We start from the raw sequence: 18,604 nt of genomic DNA on the forward strand, positions 1-18,604 counted from the left end.
GGACTTTGATTCTATGGGAAAATTTTGCCCAGGATTGAGGGATAATTTTTTATTGAAATTAGAAATTTTTTATTGAAAATAGATTTCACAAAGAGCCCCGATTCTAATAAGAAAAAAGGGGACTTGTCTGAAGAGAATAATGGGAGGACCAAGGACCCGACACCCAATGTGGATTTAGAAAGAACTATCAGGAAGATGGAGGAAAGGCCTGATATTGACCTAGGGGAGGAGAGCTGAGCAGAAGGGGTTGGAGCAATGGGCAGCCCATAGCCCCTGGCTCTTAGAGGGGGACTGTGGGAAAGAAGAGGCCCTAAGTGCATTTCAGAGGGACCTGGGGGCACTGATACAAGGTGCGGTGAGCAGAACCAGGGGAACATTGTACACAGTAACAGCAACATTGTGTGATGATCAGCTGTGATAGACTTAGCTCTTCTCAGCAATACAATGGGGGCAGCTAGGTGGCACAGTGGATAGGGCACCGACCCTGGATTCAGGAGGACCTGAGTTCAAACCCAGCCTCAGACACTTAACAATTACTAGCTGTGTGACCCTGGGCAAGTCACTTAACCCCAATAGCCTCACCCCCCCAAAAAAAAGAAAGAAAGAAAGAAAAGCAATGCAATGATCTGAGACAATTCCGAAGGACTCAAGATGGAAAATGTTCTCTGCACCCACAGAAAGAACTATAGAGTCTGAATGCAGATGGAAGGAGACGATTTTCACTGTTTTGTTTCATTTTTTGTTTTTTCTTTCTCATGATTGTCTCTCTGATTCTTCTTTTATAACATGACTAATGTGGAAAAATATTTAACATGATTGTAAAGGATACCTTCGATTGTTTGCTGTGTTGGGGAGGAGAGGGAAGGAGGGAGAAAATTTGGAACTCAAAAATCTTACAAAAATGAATGTTGTAGGGCAGCTAAGTGGCACAGTGGATAGAGCACTGGCCCTGGATTCAGGAGGACCTGAGTTCAAATCTGGTCTCAGACACTTGACACTTACTAGCTGTGTGACCCTGGGCAAGTCACTTAACCCCCATTGCCCCGCAAAAAAAGAAAGAAAGAAAGAAAACTATCATTACATGTAATTAAAAAAAATACTATTAAGTAAAAAAACAAATAGGCCCTAAGAAGATAGGGAGGCCCCTGCTCTGAAAGCAACCACAGAAAGAAAACCAAGTGGGCTAAGTATAAGAACAAAAATGTCCAACTGGGAGCTGACAGCCAAGATAAGTAAGGTGAGAGAAAGTGGGTCTCTGAGCTGCCCTGCATAAACTGGGAGTCATTGGCCCATCTGAACTATATTTTCAGGCCCTGAAAAAATGGACAGAGATGTGTTAGCTGAGCTTTGGTCAGGGATATTTGAAAGAGCATGGGAAATGGGAGATGAACCCCAAAACTAGAAAAGGGGAAATTATATACACATTTTGGAGAGGAAGAGACTGGAGTCTTCAAAATATAGGTCGGTGAGCTTGACTTTGAGTCCTGGGAACATTATTGAATAGATAAGTAAAGGGTTGGTTGGTGAATAACATGGAAGGAAGGGAGAGGGGGAGGGAGGGAGGGAGGAAGCAGACATATAAGTGCCTAGTATATGTCAGGTACTGTCCTAAGCACTTTATAAACCCTAGGAGGTAGGGGCCATTATTCTCACCATTTTACAGTTGAGGAAACTAAGGCAGAGAGAAGTTTAAGTGACCTATTCAGCACAATTTAGCTAGTGTCTGAGACTGAAATTGAACTCAGGTCTTTCTGAGTCCAGGCTCAGCGATTACAGCAATTCCCCAAACCAAGCAGGGTTTCCTGAAGCGCCAGGCATCCTGGACTGATCTCCTTTCCCTTTTTTTTTTTTTTTTTTTGCGGGGCAATGAGGTTAAGTGACTTGCCCAGGGTCACACAGCTAGTATGTGTCAAGTGTCTGAGGCCGGATTTGAACTCAGGTACTCCTGAATCCAGGGCCGGTGCTCTGTCCACTGCACCACCTAGCTGCCCCTCTCATTTCCTTTTTAATGGGGTTCTCAATTTCATAGATCAGGGGAGCTGTGCAGGTATACTCTGCCTTTACCTTAGCAAAGCATTAGATAAAATATCTCACACTATATTTTCATGTGCAAACATGGAGAGATGTGACCGACGACGCACTGATTGCATTAGATAGATTGGGAGCTGGCTGGATATTCAGACCCAAAGAACGGATGGGTCATCCGTGATTTATGCCAACTGCATTAATATAAATACATGAATTTATGGTTTATTTGACCCTAATAAGGGGCAGCTAGGTGGTACAGTGGACAAAGCACCAGCCCTGGATTCAGGAGGACCTGAGTTCAAATCTGGCCTCAGACACTTGACACTTACTAGCTGTGTAACCCTGGGCAAGTCACTTAACCCTCACTGCCCCGCTAAAAATAAAATAAAATAAAATAAAAAACAACCCTAATAAGACCTGCTGGTTATGGCTCCAGGGATCTGTGCTTGCATTTCACCTGCTTTTCCAATGGATTGGATAAAGATGTTGATGGTGCAGGGACACCAGCCTGGGAAGGCTGCTGCTAACACATGAGAATGGAGAGACAGTCTCCAAAGGGAGTTTCTTTTTTTTGTTTGTTTTTTTTTGTTGTTTTTTTAGTGAGGCAATTGGGGTTAAGTGACTTGCCCAGGGTCACACAGCTAGTAAGTGTGTGTTAAGTGTCTGAGGCCGGATTTGAACTCAGGTACTCCTGAATTCAGGGCCAGTGCTCTATCCACTGCGCCACCTAGCTGCCCCACCAAAGGGAGTTTCTTGAGCTGAATCATAGAATAACATGCAACTCCAAAGAAACGTGGCCCACCCCAGCTTTGGGCTCAAGAAATCAACTCCCCAGTGGAAGGGAGGCTCTCTGCTGTTCTGAAAAGCACCAACTCTGGCTCTTGGCGGGTTGAGAAGGTGGCTCTGCTTTCCACTGCCTGGGTCAGGGCAGACCACACTTGGTGTATGTGTTGGCTCCTGGGCACTCTCAGGAGGATGTTGATAAGCTGGAAGCCACACAGGGGAAGGCGGGATGGGAGAGGGGAACCTGGGGGGAGCACCAGTTGAAGGAATCGGAGGTGCTCAGCTTGGAGAAGACCCACAGATAACATGATGGTCAGTTGCTCAGATCTGAAGGGCTATCCTAGGAGGAGGGATCAGCCTGGCCCTGTTCATCCTCAGAGCGCAGAGGAGGGAGGGAGAGGGAGGCCGAGTTGCAGACAAAATGAGGCCAGAGGTTGGTGAAGGCTTCCAAACAATGCAAGGGGCCGCCAGGGGGTGGGGGTTCTCGAGAGCAGCCGGAGGACCCCTTGTCCCATGGGTGGCAGGCAGGATCTTTCACTAGAGGCTGCAGGGATGATTTCCAGCTTGGAGACCCAGGGATTCTCGACCCCTGACTTGCTACCTGACTCTAGGTGCCACATTTTCCTCTCTGGGTTTCAGGCTGTGGGACAGAAGACTCTGCTGACCCCAAGCCCTCCTGGATTTCTTTTTTTTGTTGTTTTTACAGTGCAATGAGGGTTAAGTGACTTCCCAGGAACACACAGCTATTAAGTGTCAAGTGTCTGAGGCCGGATTTTAACTCAGATCCTCCTGAATCCAGGGCCGGAGCTTTATCCACTGCACCACCTAGCTGCTGCCCCCCCCCCCCCACCTCCTGGACTTCTTAGGAGAAGGCAGGCTTCATTCCCTAAGAGTTCACCCTGGTTAGGGAGGTCACTGAATAATCAGGATGAATTATTCAGGGGCACTGACATAGCATCCTGTGACCTGCAAAGAGCTGTCTCCCCAGTGTCTTAGGGCCAGACACTACTAGTTATCAGGGGTGGACAGGGGAGAGGTGCAGGGACTCCTGCCTCCTTGTTCTACCTTCCCCAAAACACATCCTGGGATGTGTTCCACAACCAAAGAACAGGGACATCTGAAAAGGGTTGCGGAAGGAGGCCTCAGATTATTAATCCGTTTTACCGATGGGGGACGCTGAAGCCCAGAATAAACCAGGGGCTTTCCTGAGATCTCGTGACCAGTAAGTGGCAGAGGAAGTCCTGCATCCCCAGACAAGCCTTTACAGCATTGACCATGCCTAAACAGGAAGCTGGGTCCCTCTATCCATTGCCAGCCCCCCCCCTCCCCGAGTTCAATCCAGAGGAGTCGACTTAGAATATTTATTTCTTTATTCTCTTACATGACAAGACACAAAAATTACAACTTTTTAAAACTCTTGTTCAGAAGGAAAAAAAATATACTTCTGTAAGCAGCAGCTTTGGAAAGTACAGGTTTGTCCAGGATTTGATTCTACCACCAATGGGCAAAGAAGGGCAGAGATCTGTCCCAGGCCCAGCTGCTTTCTGGTGCCCTAATTAGCAACAGCTCCCACGGGCAGTCAGCCTCAGGAGTAGGCTCCTAGGCACTGGGGTGGGGGCCCAAATTAGTGTCACTGAGGTTCATCCCCCAAACCCCTCTAATCAGCCAGGGGACAGGCACAGCAGCCTCCTTTTAGGGGACCATCAAACCCCAGCACTTTCTGGTTTGGTGGAGGGGCAGGGCACAGGCTACTTAAGCTAGCTGGATTCATTGGAGTGGGAAGAGAGCTGCCCCAGACCTTCTGAAGCCTACCTACTCAGGGCCCCCAAATGGCCCCCCATTCCCGTGGCTGGGAGAACCAGGTGACCAGCCTCTCCTAGTGGGCACCAATTGGGAAGGGGAGATACGACAAGGTCTTCAGGTGGTCCCAGGCCCTGCTAGGAATCCAGAGGGAGGAAGGAATAAGGGGACAGGGCTCAGGACGGCCCTTCCTTAAGGTCCCCTCACTCAACTCCCTTGGGATACAGAGTCACTGGCCCAAGATTCAGCTCAAGACTGAGGGAGGGGAAGGGAAGCCCCTTCTCTGTGTTCTCAGGACTTGGGGATCCTGTGGCATTCTCCCATTTCCCAACATACACACACAACACGCACACACACACTATAGTCAGACACAAGAACATACCAACACTACACATAACTCCACACAGAAACAACACTTGGGGACACCCCCCCCCAACCATTTTGTGGCCCTGCCCCCTCAGGGCCTCTGGGAAGACAGGGAAGGACTCTGCCCATTCTGGGGCCAGTGAGTTCTAGAATCTCTCCTGTACAATGCCACCAGGGACCTCAGGGGCTGGGGGGTTGGAAGAGGCCACGTCCAGGCAAAATCTCCTCCAGTAGAGGAAGAAAGGAAGGAGGAACAAGATGCTTCAGCAAACAAATCCTGGCTCCTGGTTAGGGGTCCCTGGGGACTAGAAAGCCGGGACCCTCAGAGCAGCAAAATACCTTCGAGACCCTGATTGGTGGGGGAGGGAGAAGCTAAGACATCCCCCCATGCCCCTAGAAGAACAAACAGACCAGAGGCAAGGGGATGGACGGACATACAGACCTGTGGGAGCTGGTAGAGGCAGTGCCAGACCCACCCCTGACCCCACAGTTGATGCCACTCCCCCTCAGGGCTCTGGGCAATAAATAGGTTTGTGCCTGGCCCTCTCCACAGAGCTTGGACTGAGGAGGGGGTCCCATGCCCTGGGACCCTGCCAGGTAGGGCCTGGGGCAGTAACCAGTGATCTCCCCCCTGCCTGAGGCCAGCTCAGAGAGGGGGAGGGGAAGCAGACCCACAAGGTCTCTGGGGGTCAGGGGACTAAGGAATGTAATGGTCTCTATTTTCTTCATAAATAAAAAATTGATCCCAGTCACTGTGGGGGGGAGGGGCTTCCCTGGCTCCCTCCCACCCCTGCCACGCCAAGGCTGCCTGGGGGGGCCTTACTGCCCCCAGCACTGAGTCCTCTCCTTCCAGGCTTCCTCCTATTCCTAGGGTGGGGTCTCCCAGAGGGTGATGGGTGGGGGCTGGGGCCAGGCTGGAAGGGGCTCAGTCATGGCGGTGACCAGGGAGCAGCTCCAGCAGGGCCTCGCCAATGCCCACAAAGTAGACCACCTGGGCGATGCCAAAGAGCGGGGCGATGACCAGGGCCCGGCAGTAGGCGCCCTTGAGGAAGGCTGACGGCCCCTCGTGCCTCAGAATCTTCCTAGGAGAAGGGAGAAAGGAGAAGACTTTGAGTCCTCCTGGCTGGGCGGCTCGCCCCTTCCGCCCACCTCTGCCCCCACTCTGACCTGGCGCAGTCCAGGAAGCCTGAGTAGGTGTCCTCGTTCACTCCACGCTGCAGGGATTGGAGACGAGTCTTGACCACTGTTCAGGGAGAGAACGGAGGTGAGTGGCTGGGAAGCAAAGGGGAGCCGGTGCCCCCCCACCCCGGGACACTGACCATCACAGGGGTTGACGGCCACAGCGGCCGTGCTCCCCGCCACGCAGCCTGCCAGGAAGGACACGTAGAATGGCGACTTCTCCCCGGCCTCCGAATGGCCCAGCTGGTTGAGGTTGGCAAAGAGAGGAAAGTAGACGATGGAGAAAGGGACATCCCTGGGGGGTGGGGGAGAAGAAGGGTGAGCTGGGAGGAGCAAGGGGCTCCTGAGCCCCAGCCCCTCCCCCTCCCCCACCCCACTCCATACCTGAGCAGTGTGGCGCCCAGCCCCTTATAGAGCCCGGCAATGCCCTTGCTCCTCAGCAGCTCTCGGGTCAGCTGGGTGGCTGTAGGGCGGGCACGGGTGGCAGACCCCACCACAGACTGGGCCCCACCCTGGGCTGAGAGGTGGGCCTGGGTTTGCAGCATCTTCTTCTGAGCCTCTGAGGAAGCACAGGGGAGGGCAGTGTGAGGGGGTTCCTTATCTTACCCTCCCCCCACTCAGGCGAGGGTGGGGTTAAGAACAGGGTCTCAGGGCAGCTAGGTGGTGCAGTGGATAGAGCACCGGCCCTGGAGTCAGGAGGACCTGAGTTCAAACCCAGCCTCAGACACTTGACACTTACTAGCTGTGTGACCCTGGACAAGTCACTTAACCCCAACTGCCTCACTAAAAACAAACAAAAAGAACAGGGGCTCCTAGGAGCTTGGCAGAGTGCCAACCAACTAGCCAGCCAACCCCCCTCCCCAAGCCTGGCTCTCCTCAAGATAATTCCCATTCCTGGTCTCCTCTTCCCCACCTGAGCCTAGGTGCCAGTAGCCTGCCCACTGTTACCAAGGCGCCCCGCATCCTGGAGCTGAATCTTGAGCATCTCCATGGGAGTGGTGACGATCACTTGGCATGTGCCAGCCCCACAACCTGCCAGCATCTCCTTCAACAGGGTCAGCTTCTGCCTGGAGAATGGCAGGTCGGTGAGAGCCCCGCCCAGCCCAAGAGCAGGGGGGAGCCCAGGCTGGGCCCCAGGTTACAAGCTCCCTACTATGGGACTTTCTGGACAAGGAGGCTGGCCCATGGTAGCTACTTCTTCTCAGGCCACACATTTCCACCTTGGATGGCGCAGTCCAGAATGGGGGCACACCTGTCCCCCAGGAATCCCTCCCTGTAAGGACGCAGGGTTATGAGGACACTGGGGTCTAGGGACAGTGAGATGGAGAAGAAAAGCAGGATCAGAACGTAGACCCACTGAATCCAGTTCCCTGATGCTTTTCACTGTGCCTCCGAAGGAATGGCTAACCCTTTACCAGGCCCTCCTCCCCAAAGATGAGGCATGAGTGGGCACCGGGGAGAGGAGGCTAGGGGGATGAAGCAGTACCCCTTATCTGGCTGCTTTGTGCTCTTTGTGACAGCCCCCAGCTCCATGCACTTCTAGAGCAGACAAGCGTGGCACATGCCAGCCGCAAGCCTGTGGCGTCCATGAAGCGCTCCCCAGAAAGGGCTCCTGTCCCAGACCCCCAGTCTTGTCTTTCACTCTGGAGGGCTAAAATGCCAGGGCTCCAGCTGCCACAGAAGTGGCATTTCCAGAAGGCATGAAGAGCACGAAGAGATCTGTCTCAATGGTCCCAGAGGGTCCCGGCCCCACCCCCAGACTTGCCAAGCTAGCCCTCATCCCAGCCCCCACTCACCCATCCTTGGAAAGGTGGTGGCGGAAGAAGTCATTGGCTGCCAGCTTGATGGCTTTCTCTGGAGTGACCAGGGTCAGATTGACAGCAGCCCCTGGGGGGAGGGGGGAAGGCTTGCCTTTGGCCCTGCTACATTTCCCTTTCACCCACATTCGAGGGGAGGAGGTGTCAAGCTGCAGAGAGGGCAGGGGCAGGACAGGTGCCAGGCTATCCCTCAGGCCCCAGGCCTTGGCTGGCACAAGACTCATTCATCCCCTACTCCCCAGGGGATCCTGGCCCTTGAATCTTTACATTCCTGAGGGTTCCTTGGAGTGCAGCAGGAGGGGGAGTTAACAGGATTCCCAGGTTGGCACATCAGGAGCCCCATGTGGTCACTGTTCCCTCTAAAGCCCCCTGGGAATGGGCTCTGGGGATGCTATTTATGGAGCTGTCCAATGGTGGGGTCAGTGGAGGCAAAGGACAGTGAGCACACGAGTGCTCCTGGAGCCTTCATGCCTGACACGTGTCACGGGTCCCAGACATGACCCTGGGCATGCCAAGGTGGGCACATCTTTCTGTCTCCAGGAGAGGTGAGCACTCTGCCCCACTACCAGCCCATGCGCTCCTGAGCTGTTCCTGCCTTCCCACCATGGACTGAGGAGAGCCCCCTCACTTCTCCAGATGATGACAGGGCTTAGAACTGTGCCCCCTCCACACCCACGCATGTTCCACAATGCCCAGGATGGGGGCAGAGATGCTTCACATGGACACCAATCAATCCACAGCTCTCCAAGAGCTGGCAGATTGTCACCAATCCTCTTTGTAGCTCATAATCCCCATGAGCTGCCAGCAGCCCCCTCCCCCAGGGCCTGCCAGGCCTCTGCCCTGCCCTGCCCTGCCTATGTCTACAACATCCAAGGGCCCCATACCCGAGGGAGGCAGCTCAGGCCAGGAAGGGTGGGATGATGGGTGATGGGAGATGGAGCTTATCCCTCCTAGGGGGCCAGCTGTACCTACAAAGGCCCTAAATAGCAGATTCCATTTGCCACCCCAGGTGCCAGGAATAGGCTGGTGAGGACAGGTGAGAACAAAGTGTGAGAGTTCTAGGGGTGGGCAGAGAGTGACTTATTAGGAGGAAGGGAGGAGATGTTTCTCCAGTCGGGGCCTTGATAGCAGGGATCTCCGCAATTTGGGGCCGTGGGGGGGCCGTACAGAAGGGGGAGTCTGCTCTCTGCCCCTTCTCTGCCCCGTCCTTCCCCAGATACCCAGGGGCTGCCTAGTGCCAATTTTCAGCCCCTCCTGGGCTCTGAGGGGGGATTGGAAATGAGTTTCCCCCTAGGAGGCCAGCCGTTCATCAAGGAGGCAGGTTTCCATTCACCGCACGATGCCACCCGAGCCAGCCTCTCTGACTCACGGCCAGGGATTGCTCTGCAAGCCCTGCCCTTGATTCCTACACCGGGAGGAGAGACCCATGGCGAGAGGGAAGTTGGGACTATTCAGGCATCTCATCCCCCGCCTCCTTGTCCCTTGGCACCAAGACAGGACCCCAGGAGGGGGTGGGGCTGCCGGCAGGGACAGGCACAGGACTGTCCCCAGAACTCAGGCCTTACCTCTGTACATGCCGAAGTAGCCTTCCGAGCGGATAGTCTTAATGAGACAGTCTGACCTGAGGGAGGGAGGAGGAAGAAGGGTCAGCTCCAGTCAGGCCCATCCCCATCGGCCCGTGATCCTTCTTGTCAGCCAGAGCCTGAGGTTCAGAGGTCAGACCAGGCTGTGGCTAAGGCCTTCTCTCCCACCTGCCATCAGCACCCCATAGACTGGGACAGGGACCAGGAGGGTTTGCACCTCTTTCACCACAGATGGGGATGCCAGGGGCAAAGATACCTTCCACCCCCAATTAATGTAGTCAGACACCTTCCCCCACCGCACCCACTCCAGACTAGCCTCTGCTCCTGTTCCTGAATCACCAAATGGAGGTGGAGAAGGGAAGTCCCCAGCTAAGCCTGGAGCTGACCCTGCTATCCCACAAAGCCCCCCCCCCCCCACACACACACACACTCACATGCTGGTGTAGATGCGCTGGCCATTCTGCTGGTTCTGTAACCTTGTCTTAGCCAAGTCGATGGGGAATACACAGGTGACCCCAATGAGCCCCGCAACGCCTCCATTGATCAGTTTGGCTGGTAAACTGAGGGGGGTGGAAGGCAGGTGCAGGTCAGCAGTGTGGCTCACCATCCTGCTGTTTTTTTACTCCCGCAGTGGGATGGGGAGGAGAAAAGGGGCTGGGCCCCCAGCCCAAAGAAGCCAGCATCCTCAGTGCTGACAGAGGCAAGGAAGGAGATGGGGCAAGGGAAGGGAAAGAAGGAGCAGAAACCTCGAAGGGAGAAAGGGGAAGGTGGCGCAGGTCAGCGACCAGAGAAGGAAGAGGGGGAGGAAGGAGCAGGGAGGGAGGGGCTCCCCTACCTGATCTGTTTATCAGCCATTTAATGCAGCCTCAAGCAGAGATAGAAAGAGGCAGATGGTGTGAACTTTCTGGCAGCTGCTGCCACCTTGAATTCTGTCCTGGGAGAAGGGCACAAAGGAAATGAGCCGGACTTGCTCACAGAGCCAGTCTCAGTGTGTGTGCCCGCCGCCTCCCCTAGGGGACAGCACGCATGCAGGCTCTGGGCTAGCGGAGATGCCTGGCGGAGGCTTCAGGTCCTTGGAGGAGGGGCCCCCAGGTCCCCACCCAATCAGCCCCTCTCCTTCTACACCCACGGGGCTCCCAGCTGCTCTTAAAGGGCCAGGCCAGTATCTCCCGCCAGTGCATCCTCCGCTGCAGCATCTCAGTCTCTAGATTTAAAGGGCCAGTATCAACCTAAGAGGCAGAGCCTGCTTCTCTCCCTGGGACTCCTCTGCACCCCTCATCCCTTGGCCCTTGTGCCACCCTTGTCTACCGGTCCCTAGAGAAAAAGTACTCCAGAAGGACCTGGGAAGCAGGCCGGCTCAATCTCCCATCCAGCAGGAGCTGGGACATTCCCTCCCTGACATGGAGGGCGTTAGGACCAAGATGGCCACTGCAAGTCGGGAGGGTGGGGGAATGTGATGCTGTAGGGGAAAGAACTCTGCATTCGGAGTCTAAGGGCCTGGATTCAAATCCAAGCCGCGCTACTTACAAGCTGTGTGACCTTGGGCTAGTCACTTCACCACTCTGGGCTTCCAACTCCCCACCTGTAAAACGAAGAGGTTTGATCAGATGCTCCCCGGGACCCTCTCCGATTAGAATCCTGCCTACAATGGCTCCATCCCTCCCTCCAGGCTGACTTCAGCCCCTCCCTGGAGGGACTGGAGGCTGTCCAGAAATGAGAGGTGAGAGGCTGGCTAAGAGTCTTCGAGGAGTGGAGGATGTGGGGCGAGCGGACCGCCGATGCTTGGGCCAGAGGCTCTCTTTTCATCTCCAGGATCTTGAGCTGAGCCTCCCTGCCCAGGGCTCCCCTCACTACCTGTGGGCACTGGAGCCTAGGCTCTCCCCTACTGCCCCCTCTAGCCCTGTGACTGGCCCAGGGCCCGGGGTCAGATCAAGCCCCTCCCCCCCAACCCTCGCCCTCCCGGCCCTATGCCCAGATCCACAAATGCATCCTCACATTCCCATCTGCACGCAGCACCTTCTGGGAAATGTCCCAAAGCTCTTTGAAAGTCCCACAATCAGTGTGGGGCCAGTGGGAAAAAAGCCCTGGCCGGAGAGCCAAGACATTTGGCTCTACTCCAAGTTTGTCCACTGGCTTCCTGTGTCACCTTGGGGAAGTCACCTTTCCTCTCTGGTCTCAGTTTCCCCAATGGTAAAATGAGGGAAACTGGACTAAATGATGTGCCCGAGCCTTTGTGGCTCTAGCACTTGGAGGGAAGAAGAAACAGATCAAGCTGCAGATATGGGGAATTGCGAACCAGACCGTTCCCCATCCCGGGCCGGGTCTGCGGCCACCCTGCACTCTCTACTTATCTGCGCTGAGGAGGGATCTTATTCGATCGATCTGCTGAGCTGCCCCTTCCCTCCCAAAGGGAAGGCTCCAATGAGCCTGGCTTCCCCTGGCCACTCGCCGCCAAGCCTGCCTCCTGTCCCTGTGTCGGCGCCTCCCTCCCGCACAGCCCCCCTCTGCAGCCCGAGGGCAGACAGCTGTCCTTTACCTGGCTTTCCGGGGGCAGTTGGCAGCAGGGACTGGAGGTGCACAAAGGTCCCCCCGCCCCATGGATCCTCCCCTTCCCCCACCCCAGCTGTCTGCTCGCCCAGCCGCCCGGGGCCCCACAATATCCCGAGGCTGCTCTGCGCCCGCTCCGTCCAGGCTCGGGCCAGCCCTCCTACCTGCGATCCAGCCCTCTTACCTGCCCTCCGAGCCCTCCGGCTGCAGCTAAGCCTCCAGCTCAGCTAGACCAAGGAGATAAAGGCCGGCGGGCCCGGGGGAGGGGCGGCCCTGGCGGCGCCCATTGGTCACGGAGCCTGGGGGCGGGACGGCCCTGGGGAAAGGGCGGGGCAACACTTTCTCTTTCGTTTCTGCTGGGGGGGGGTAGTGAAGGGGGTCAGGGGCCAAGGATTCGGGTCTTTCACTCCAGCGCCGATCCAGTCCCCCTCCCGCCCCCAGGGGTTACTGCCCCCCCCCCCATCTCCGACTCCGGGCTTCTAAGTCACTGCGGAGCCGGACCCTGACCCCGGCGGGGGTGGTGGTGGGTGGTGGAGCACGACAGGGGCTCTGAAAGGCGGGCAATTGGGCCAAAGGGGAACCAGCAGGGCTGGGCCTTGGTGCGCTCCGCCTCGGGCCGAGACCTCGGTTCAAATCCCACCTAGGACACCAGCTGTGGGACCAAGTCCAAGTCCCCTCCCCTCTCCAGCCAGGAGGGCGAACTCCCAACGCGTTAGCTCTGGAAATACGGTGGAAATAGGGCTTTGGGAGCTCGCTGGCCAAAGGCGGAGAGTTGGGGCTGGGGGCACCTCAATTCCTTAGCTAACATTCGTCGTGCCCAGTGGGCAAGGCAGGGAAGGCTGATCCGGCGCCGCCCGGGGGACACATCTGGCTTTCTCCCATCAGCGGGCTCCTCGTTTTGCGGAAGGAAACCCAGGATGGGGACGGGGAAGGGGCTGGCCCGAGGACAGCCCTGAATCGGTGGGGAACTCCGACGAGCATCTTGGGACCTCGGGCCTTTTCCTCTGCGCTCGCTTCTATTGGTGGGAGCAGCTGCCCGGGCTCCCACCCTTTAATAATAATACTGAGAACAAAGCTACCATCGATAAAGGGGATCCGGGCTGTAAAGGGTGGACAAGATGTTTCAGGGTCTCTCTCCGGCCCAACTCCTAAGTTTAAGGAGGCCGCTGGTGCGCACGAAGAGGACCAGAGGGGGGTCTAGGTCACAGGAGGCTGGATGGAGGAACTAGGGGTGTTGGGCCTGAAGAAGAGAAGACCAGGCCTGAGCAAGTCACAAGGCGAGTCCCCATGTGGAAGGACTGATGGGGGGGGCAGGGTTCAAGGATGGGGGAAGATGCAGGCCCCAGGAGGGCTGTGGCCTAGTGCTTGAATGCCTGGCTGTTTAGGGGTGTGTGTGTGTGTGTACATATGTGTGTGGTATCTCTCTGTGTGCGTGTGTGTGTACATGCGTGTGTATGTGTGGTGTCTCTGTGTGTACATATGTGTGTGGTGTCTCTCTGTGTGCATGTGTGGTGTCTGTGTGTGTACATATGTGGGTGGGTATGGTATCTTGTGTGGTATGTGTATGTGTGGTATCTGTGTCTGTGTGTACATGTGTGGGGGTATGTGTGTCTGTGGTGTCTGTATGAGAGAGAGACAAATAAAGACAGAGAGGCGTATGGATGGGGGTGGCATGTAAGTGGATGGGGGAGGTGAAGGCATGGGCAGGTAATCAGGTGGTCAGCTGGCTGGGCAGATGTGGCCCTGGGGCCTCTGTCTCTACAGGGGTCCTGACCACAACAACACAGCTGCAATTGCTTCTTGGAGAGCCAGGGAGGTTCGAATGTCTGGCAAGGCTGCTGCTGGGAGAGAGGGCCTTTCAAAGGAGCAGTCATGGCTGCCAGGGGCCCAGAGCCGGGAACCAGGCCCACTGGCAGAAGCTACTGCCTGCCCGGGATGGCAATGGGCTTCCTGCTTTTGCTGGCAAGTTTCCCATGAGCTCAGGTACTTTCTGGGGGCAACCAGAGACCAGAGACCCCTGGAACCTTCCTGGGGGAGGGGACACTGGGCTCTCTGGCTGGAATTCTGGTGTCCCTGGTCTCTCTCAATAGTTCTCAGGCCAGCCAGGGATGAGGCTTGTCCAGGCTCTGTCTGGGCTGAAGCTCCATCCTCTATTGGCCTCTCCCTTCTCTCTAAGTCCCATCTGTCCTTTAGGTGTCATGACAATGACATTTCTGCTTGGTGTTTAGGCATAGAAAGTCATTTTTTTTTTGCAACAACCTGACCAAGTAGGGAACAAAAAAAATACCAAATTCTTACCATCTTATGAAAAAGGAAACTGAGGCTGAGAGAGGCCTTGTCTAACTTCACATTCAGGTACCGAGCTGTCTCTTCTCGACCTTGACCCTTGCACAGTGGCTACTCCCTCCCCAGGTTGGGCTGGACAACCATTCAAGGGTTGGAGGGTAGAGGACAGGGGTCACTCACAGTGCTCACTCCACAAGGACACTGGGTCTGCTCCCTGCTGTGGCTCTACCTTGTTTTGCATGGGTATATTTACAACTACCCCCAACCCCCACCGCTGCCCTCTCCCCCCCTGCATTAGACTGGAAACTCCTTCCTTCCCTGAGATTAAGGACTGTCCATTTTCATCCTTGGATACGACAGGGCCAAACACAGCAGGTACAATGTTTGTTGAATTGAATCAATGAGCAAACAGACCCAAAGACCCAAAGTGGCCTCAGATCTAGACAAGGCCAGGGAACTGCATTCCCCCCTTCTCCATACCAGAAAAAGTCCTGGCCCTGGGAGGAGGGTGATTTGAGTTTGGTCAGGTTCCATGAGATGGGGACAAGTATAGTGAGAATACTTTCTTGGCAAGGCAGCTACTGGAATAGGAGATAAGAAGCTGAGCCTAGGGTCAGGAAGACTTGAGTTCAGTTGTGGCCTCAGACACTTACTAGTTGTAGGACCCTGGGCAAGTCCCATAGTCTCTGCCTCAGTTTCCTCCTCTGTAAAATGGGGGTCATAATACTATCTACCTCTCAGGGCTGTTGTGAGCACCCAATGAGACCCTGTTTGGTTCAGTTTGCTTTTTTAGGTGCCTGGTACACAAATGCTCATCCCTTGTCCTGGGTGACCTGTGAGTAGGGGAGGGGAACAGGCTGAACAGCCTCTGAAGTGCCCTCCAGCCCTAGGAATCTCCCTGGCCCTGGCCAGGTAAGTTGAGCCAGTATGTGCCAGTTTTACCCAGAGGAAGCTGAGGCTCAGAAGGAGGGGAAGGGGGGCAGCTAGATGGTGCAGTGGATAGAGTACCAGCCCTGGAGTCAGGAGTACCTGAGTTCAAATCCGGCCTCAGACACTTAACACTTACTAGCTGTGTGACCCTGGGCAAGTCACTTAACCCCAATTGCCTCACCAAAAAAAAAAAGAAAGGAGGGGAAGGGTCTTGCACAGGCTGGCACAAGTTGTAGGTCTCAGGGTGGGATTTGAACCAGAGTTCACAGGTTCACAAACCTTAGACTTGCTGTGCCATCCAAGAAAGGGCTCCCCAGTGGAATAAGGGCAGCAAAGCAGCCTGGGCATACAGACCTCAGCGAGGAAAGGACTCTTTCCTCATCTTGCCAGGCCACTCCCATTAGGAGCAAGATTTTCTCTCCCCGCCCCCCCTTCCTCAAGTCTGAATTAGCCTTGATCCACTTTCCCCCATCACTCCTGGCTCTGCCCTTCGATGAGGAGGGGGCTCATCTCTCTTACATAGAACAGCTCTTTAGACACTTGATTCCGGGTACGGAGATCTGGACTTGGAGTCAAATTTGACCTCAGTCACTTAGAAGCGAGGTAGCACAATGGCTAGAGCACTGGGCTGGGAACCCTCCTAGGTTCCAATCTAGCCTCAGATACTTACTAGCTGTATGACCTTGGGCAAGTCACTTTTCTCTGTTGGCCTCAGTTTGCTCATCTGTAAAATGTAGAATACCATTCCAATATCATTGCCCAAGAAAGAGTTAGGCCTGGGGCAGCTAGGTGGCACAGTGGATAAAGCACTGGTCCTGGAGTCATGAGGACCTGAGTTCAAATCCAGCTTCAGACACTTGACGCTTACTAGCTGTGTGACTCTGGACAAGTCACTTAACCCTCATTGCCCAACAAAACAAAACAAAACAAAACAAAACAAAACAAAACAAAACAAAACAAAGACCAAGAAATTATCTGGGGGCAGCTAGGTGGCACAGTGGATAAAGCACCGGCCCTGGATTCAGGAGGACCTGAGTTCAAATCCAGCCTCAGACACTTGACACTTACTAGCTGTGTGACCCTGGGCAAGTCACTTAACCCTCATTGCCCAGCAAAAAAAAAAAAAAAAAAAGTCAGGCCTGACTGAAACAACTCAACCGCAGGGAAAAAAAAAGCCGTGTGACTCTGGCTGAGTCATCTGATCTCTCTAAGACTCTATTTCTACCTCCAGGGAATAATAGCACCTTCCGCCAGGACCAAGATAAGGATCATCACAGCTAGGCCATCGACTGTTAGGATTGTTACTGAATTTGAACACAGCTCTCTGGCTTGACATTCCCCTTCTCCAGAGCTCTCTCAGGGATGCCTCCTGAGGGCACCACTAGCCTTCCTCCAAGAAGGGACCCACATTCTCCAGCAGGCTGGAGCACTGTGGGACAGCTTCCCAAGTACTGTGAATGGAGCCCGGGCTCACACTTTCACCCAGGTGCACACCACCCCAGGCACAGGAGGTGGAGTGTGTGTGTGTGTGTGTGTGTGTGTGTGTGAGAGAGAGAGAGAGTGTGTGTGAGAGTGTGTGTGTGAGTGTGTGTGTATATTGTGTGCATGTATCTGTGTGTCCCTGTGTTTGTACGTTGAGCATGTGTACATATGCTTGTATATGGGGACTATGGAAGCGTATCTATCTATCTATCTATCTATCTATATATGCATATGTGTTTGGATGTGTATATGTGTGAGAGAAATCCTCAAACCCTGCTCAGGACCTCTAGATCCTCCTGACTGTTCCTTGGACGGGCTCAGAGAGCCTTGCTCTCATTCTCTGAGTTCTCCCTTCCTCCATCCTCATCTCCCGATTTCCCTCTCCCTGATCCAGACATTGGTTAATAGAGAGCTTTTGGTTTTTCCTTGACTGAGGTGGGGTGTATGTATCTGTGGAGAAGAGACAGAGCACACAGCATCAGTAGCCACCCCTGCCCTATCTCTTGCCCTACCTTGGACCCCAGGTGGACTTTGGGAGGGGAAGACATCAAAAGGTTGGGATGTTTGTCTCTTCAGAGTGGTCCAGGGCCTGCACTCTGTGTAATTAAAATGTCAAAATGACGCTGGGTGAGCAGAGGCGGGGCTCTTAGCAAACCTCAAGGGCTCTTTGCTTTTCTTGCCAGCCCTATCTTCCTTCAGAAATCACGATTCCTGAAACTGCTCCTCACCCCCCCCCCCTCCCAGCTCCATCTGCCACAACCAGGGCCTAACCACACACAAGCCCTGCACTGTTGTCATGGAAACCTGCTGTCTGCTCTCATCCCTAGTCTGGAAAATGGGAAAACTCTAAGCACTCTCCCCCAGCGCCTGCCCTGCTCTTTCCCGCATCCTCCTTTCACAAGCCAGTAAACTGAGGCACAGGAAAGGAACTGCCCATAGAGAAGCAGCTAACTGGGGCAGCAGCAGGCTAGTGGCAGAGTTCAGAGCTGTCATTCATTCTCCACCCTCAGCCTGTCCCTTCCCGCTACACAAACACGTTTCTCTCTCTGGAGACAGGATGGAGCAGTGGGGCAGGCGGCAGGAGCCTAGAGTCCCTTAGCTTCGGCCGCAACGACTGATTCACAGAGCAGGACGAGAAGGCGCCCCCTCTCCCTTCTAGCTTTCGGTCTGAAGTGTCTTTCGGGGCCAGGACTGGGCAGGAGGCCCGAGGGTGCGAGTGTGGAGGGGCGTCCCTCCAGTTCGAGCCCTCAGGTCGGGCCCGGTTGGTAGGAACCCAGACGCAGGCCCGTCTGCCTCGTTCTTTCCTCATCGCCTCCCCACTCCCGCCCACGTGTGCTAGCCCGGCGGCGGGCCTGAGGCAGGTCCCCCACGAATCTGCCGATTTAGTGCAGTCCCCCCCTCCCCAACCAGGCCGCCTGGGACACGTGTACGCGGGGCAGGCGCGCAGGGAACAACCCGGCCGGGCACGCGCACACGGCCCCGCGGATTACTGCGGGAGCATCAGGCGGGCGCGCCTCCCCCCTCCCCCCCACCCCCCCCACTCCTTCCTCTGGCCCGGCCCAGGTAGCGGGACTCACCGGGCCGGAGCTCTCTCAGCTCAGGGTGGCGAACGCTCCTGCCCCAGGCACCCCCGCTGCTCTGCCGCTGGGCCGCGTAGTGTCGGGCGGTGCGGTGTGGGGCCCGGCCCTCCCCTCCTGCTCCGCCCCCGGCCCCGCCCCGCTCCCCCGTGGGGACTGAGGGGCTACCCCTGACCACCTCGGAGTGGAGCTGCGGAGCCACCCAGGTTGTCCTACCTCGGGGCAG

The 18,604-nt window shown here is 55.4% G+C and overlaps 1 protein-coding gene across 6 annotated transcripts; it reads right to left on the minus strand.

The window, feature by feature from the left end:
* Positions 1-4,163: 4,163 nt before the first annotated feature.
* Positions 4,164-18,484, minus strand: SLC25A22 (solute carrier family 25 member 22). 6 transcript variants are annotated; one of them, XM_043970344.1, is made up of 11 exons: positions 18,379-18,484; positions 11,084-11,138; positions 10,392-10,490; positions 9,991-10,116; positions 9,539-9,594; positions 7,953-8,043; positions 7,105-7,223; positions 6,541-6,715; positions 6,297-6,451; positions 6,145-6,220; positions 4,164-6,059 (listed from the first exon to the last, which is right to left on the minus strand). In XM_043970344.1, exons 3-11 carry the CDS (start codon positions 10,409-10,411, stop codon positions 5,903-5,905), a joined length of 975 nt encoding a protein of 324 aa, XP_043826279.1. In that variant the 5' UTR covers positions 10,412-10,490; positions 11,084-11,138; positions 18,379-18,484; the 3' UTR covers positions 4,164-5,902. The 6 variants fall into 6 exon arrangements, with proteins under 6 accessions (XP_043826279.1, XP_043826281.1, XP_043826277.1 ...); XM_043970346.1 differs by having other exon boundaries at positions 10,392-10,485; positions 18,379-18,475; XM_043970342.1 differs by lacking the exon at positions 18,379-18,484 and adding an exon at positions 12,288-12,389.
* Positions 18,485-18,604: the final 120 nt, after the last annotated feature.

This window comes from Dromiciops gliroides, chromosome 6, assembly GCF_019393635.1.
Source record: "Dromiciops gliroides isolate mDroGli1 chromosome 6, mDroGli1.pri, whole genome shotgun sequence".
NCBI lineage: Eukaryota > Metazoa > Chordata > Mammalia > Microbiotheria > Microbiotheriidae > Dromiciops > Dromiciops gliroides.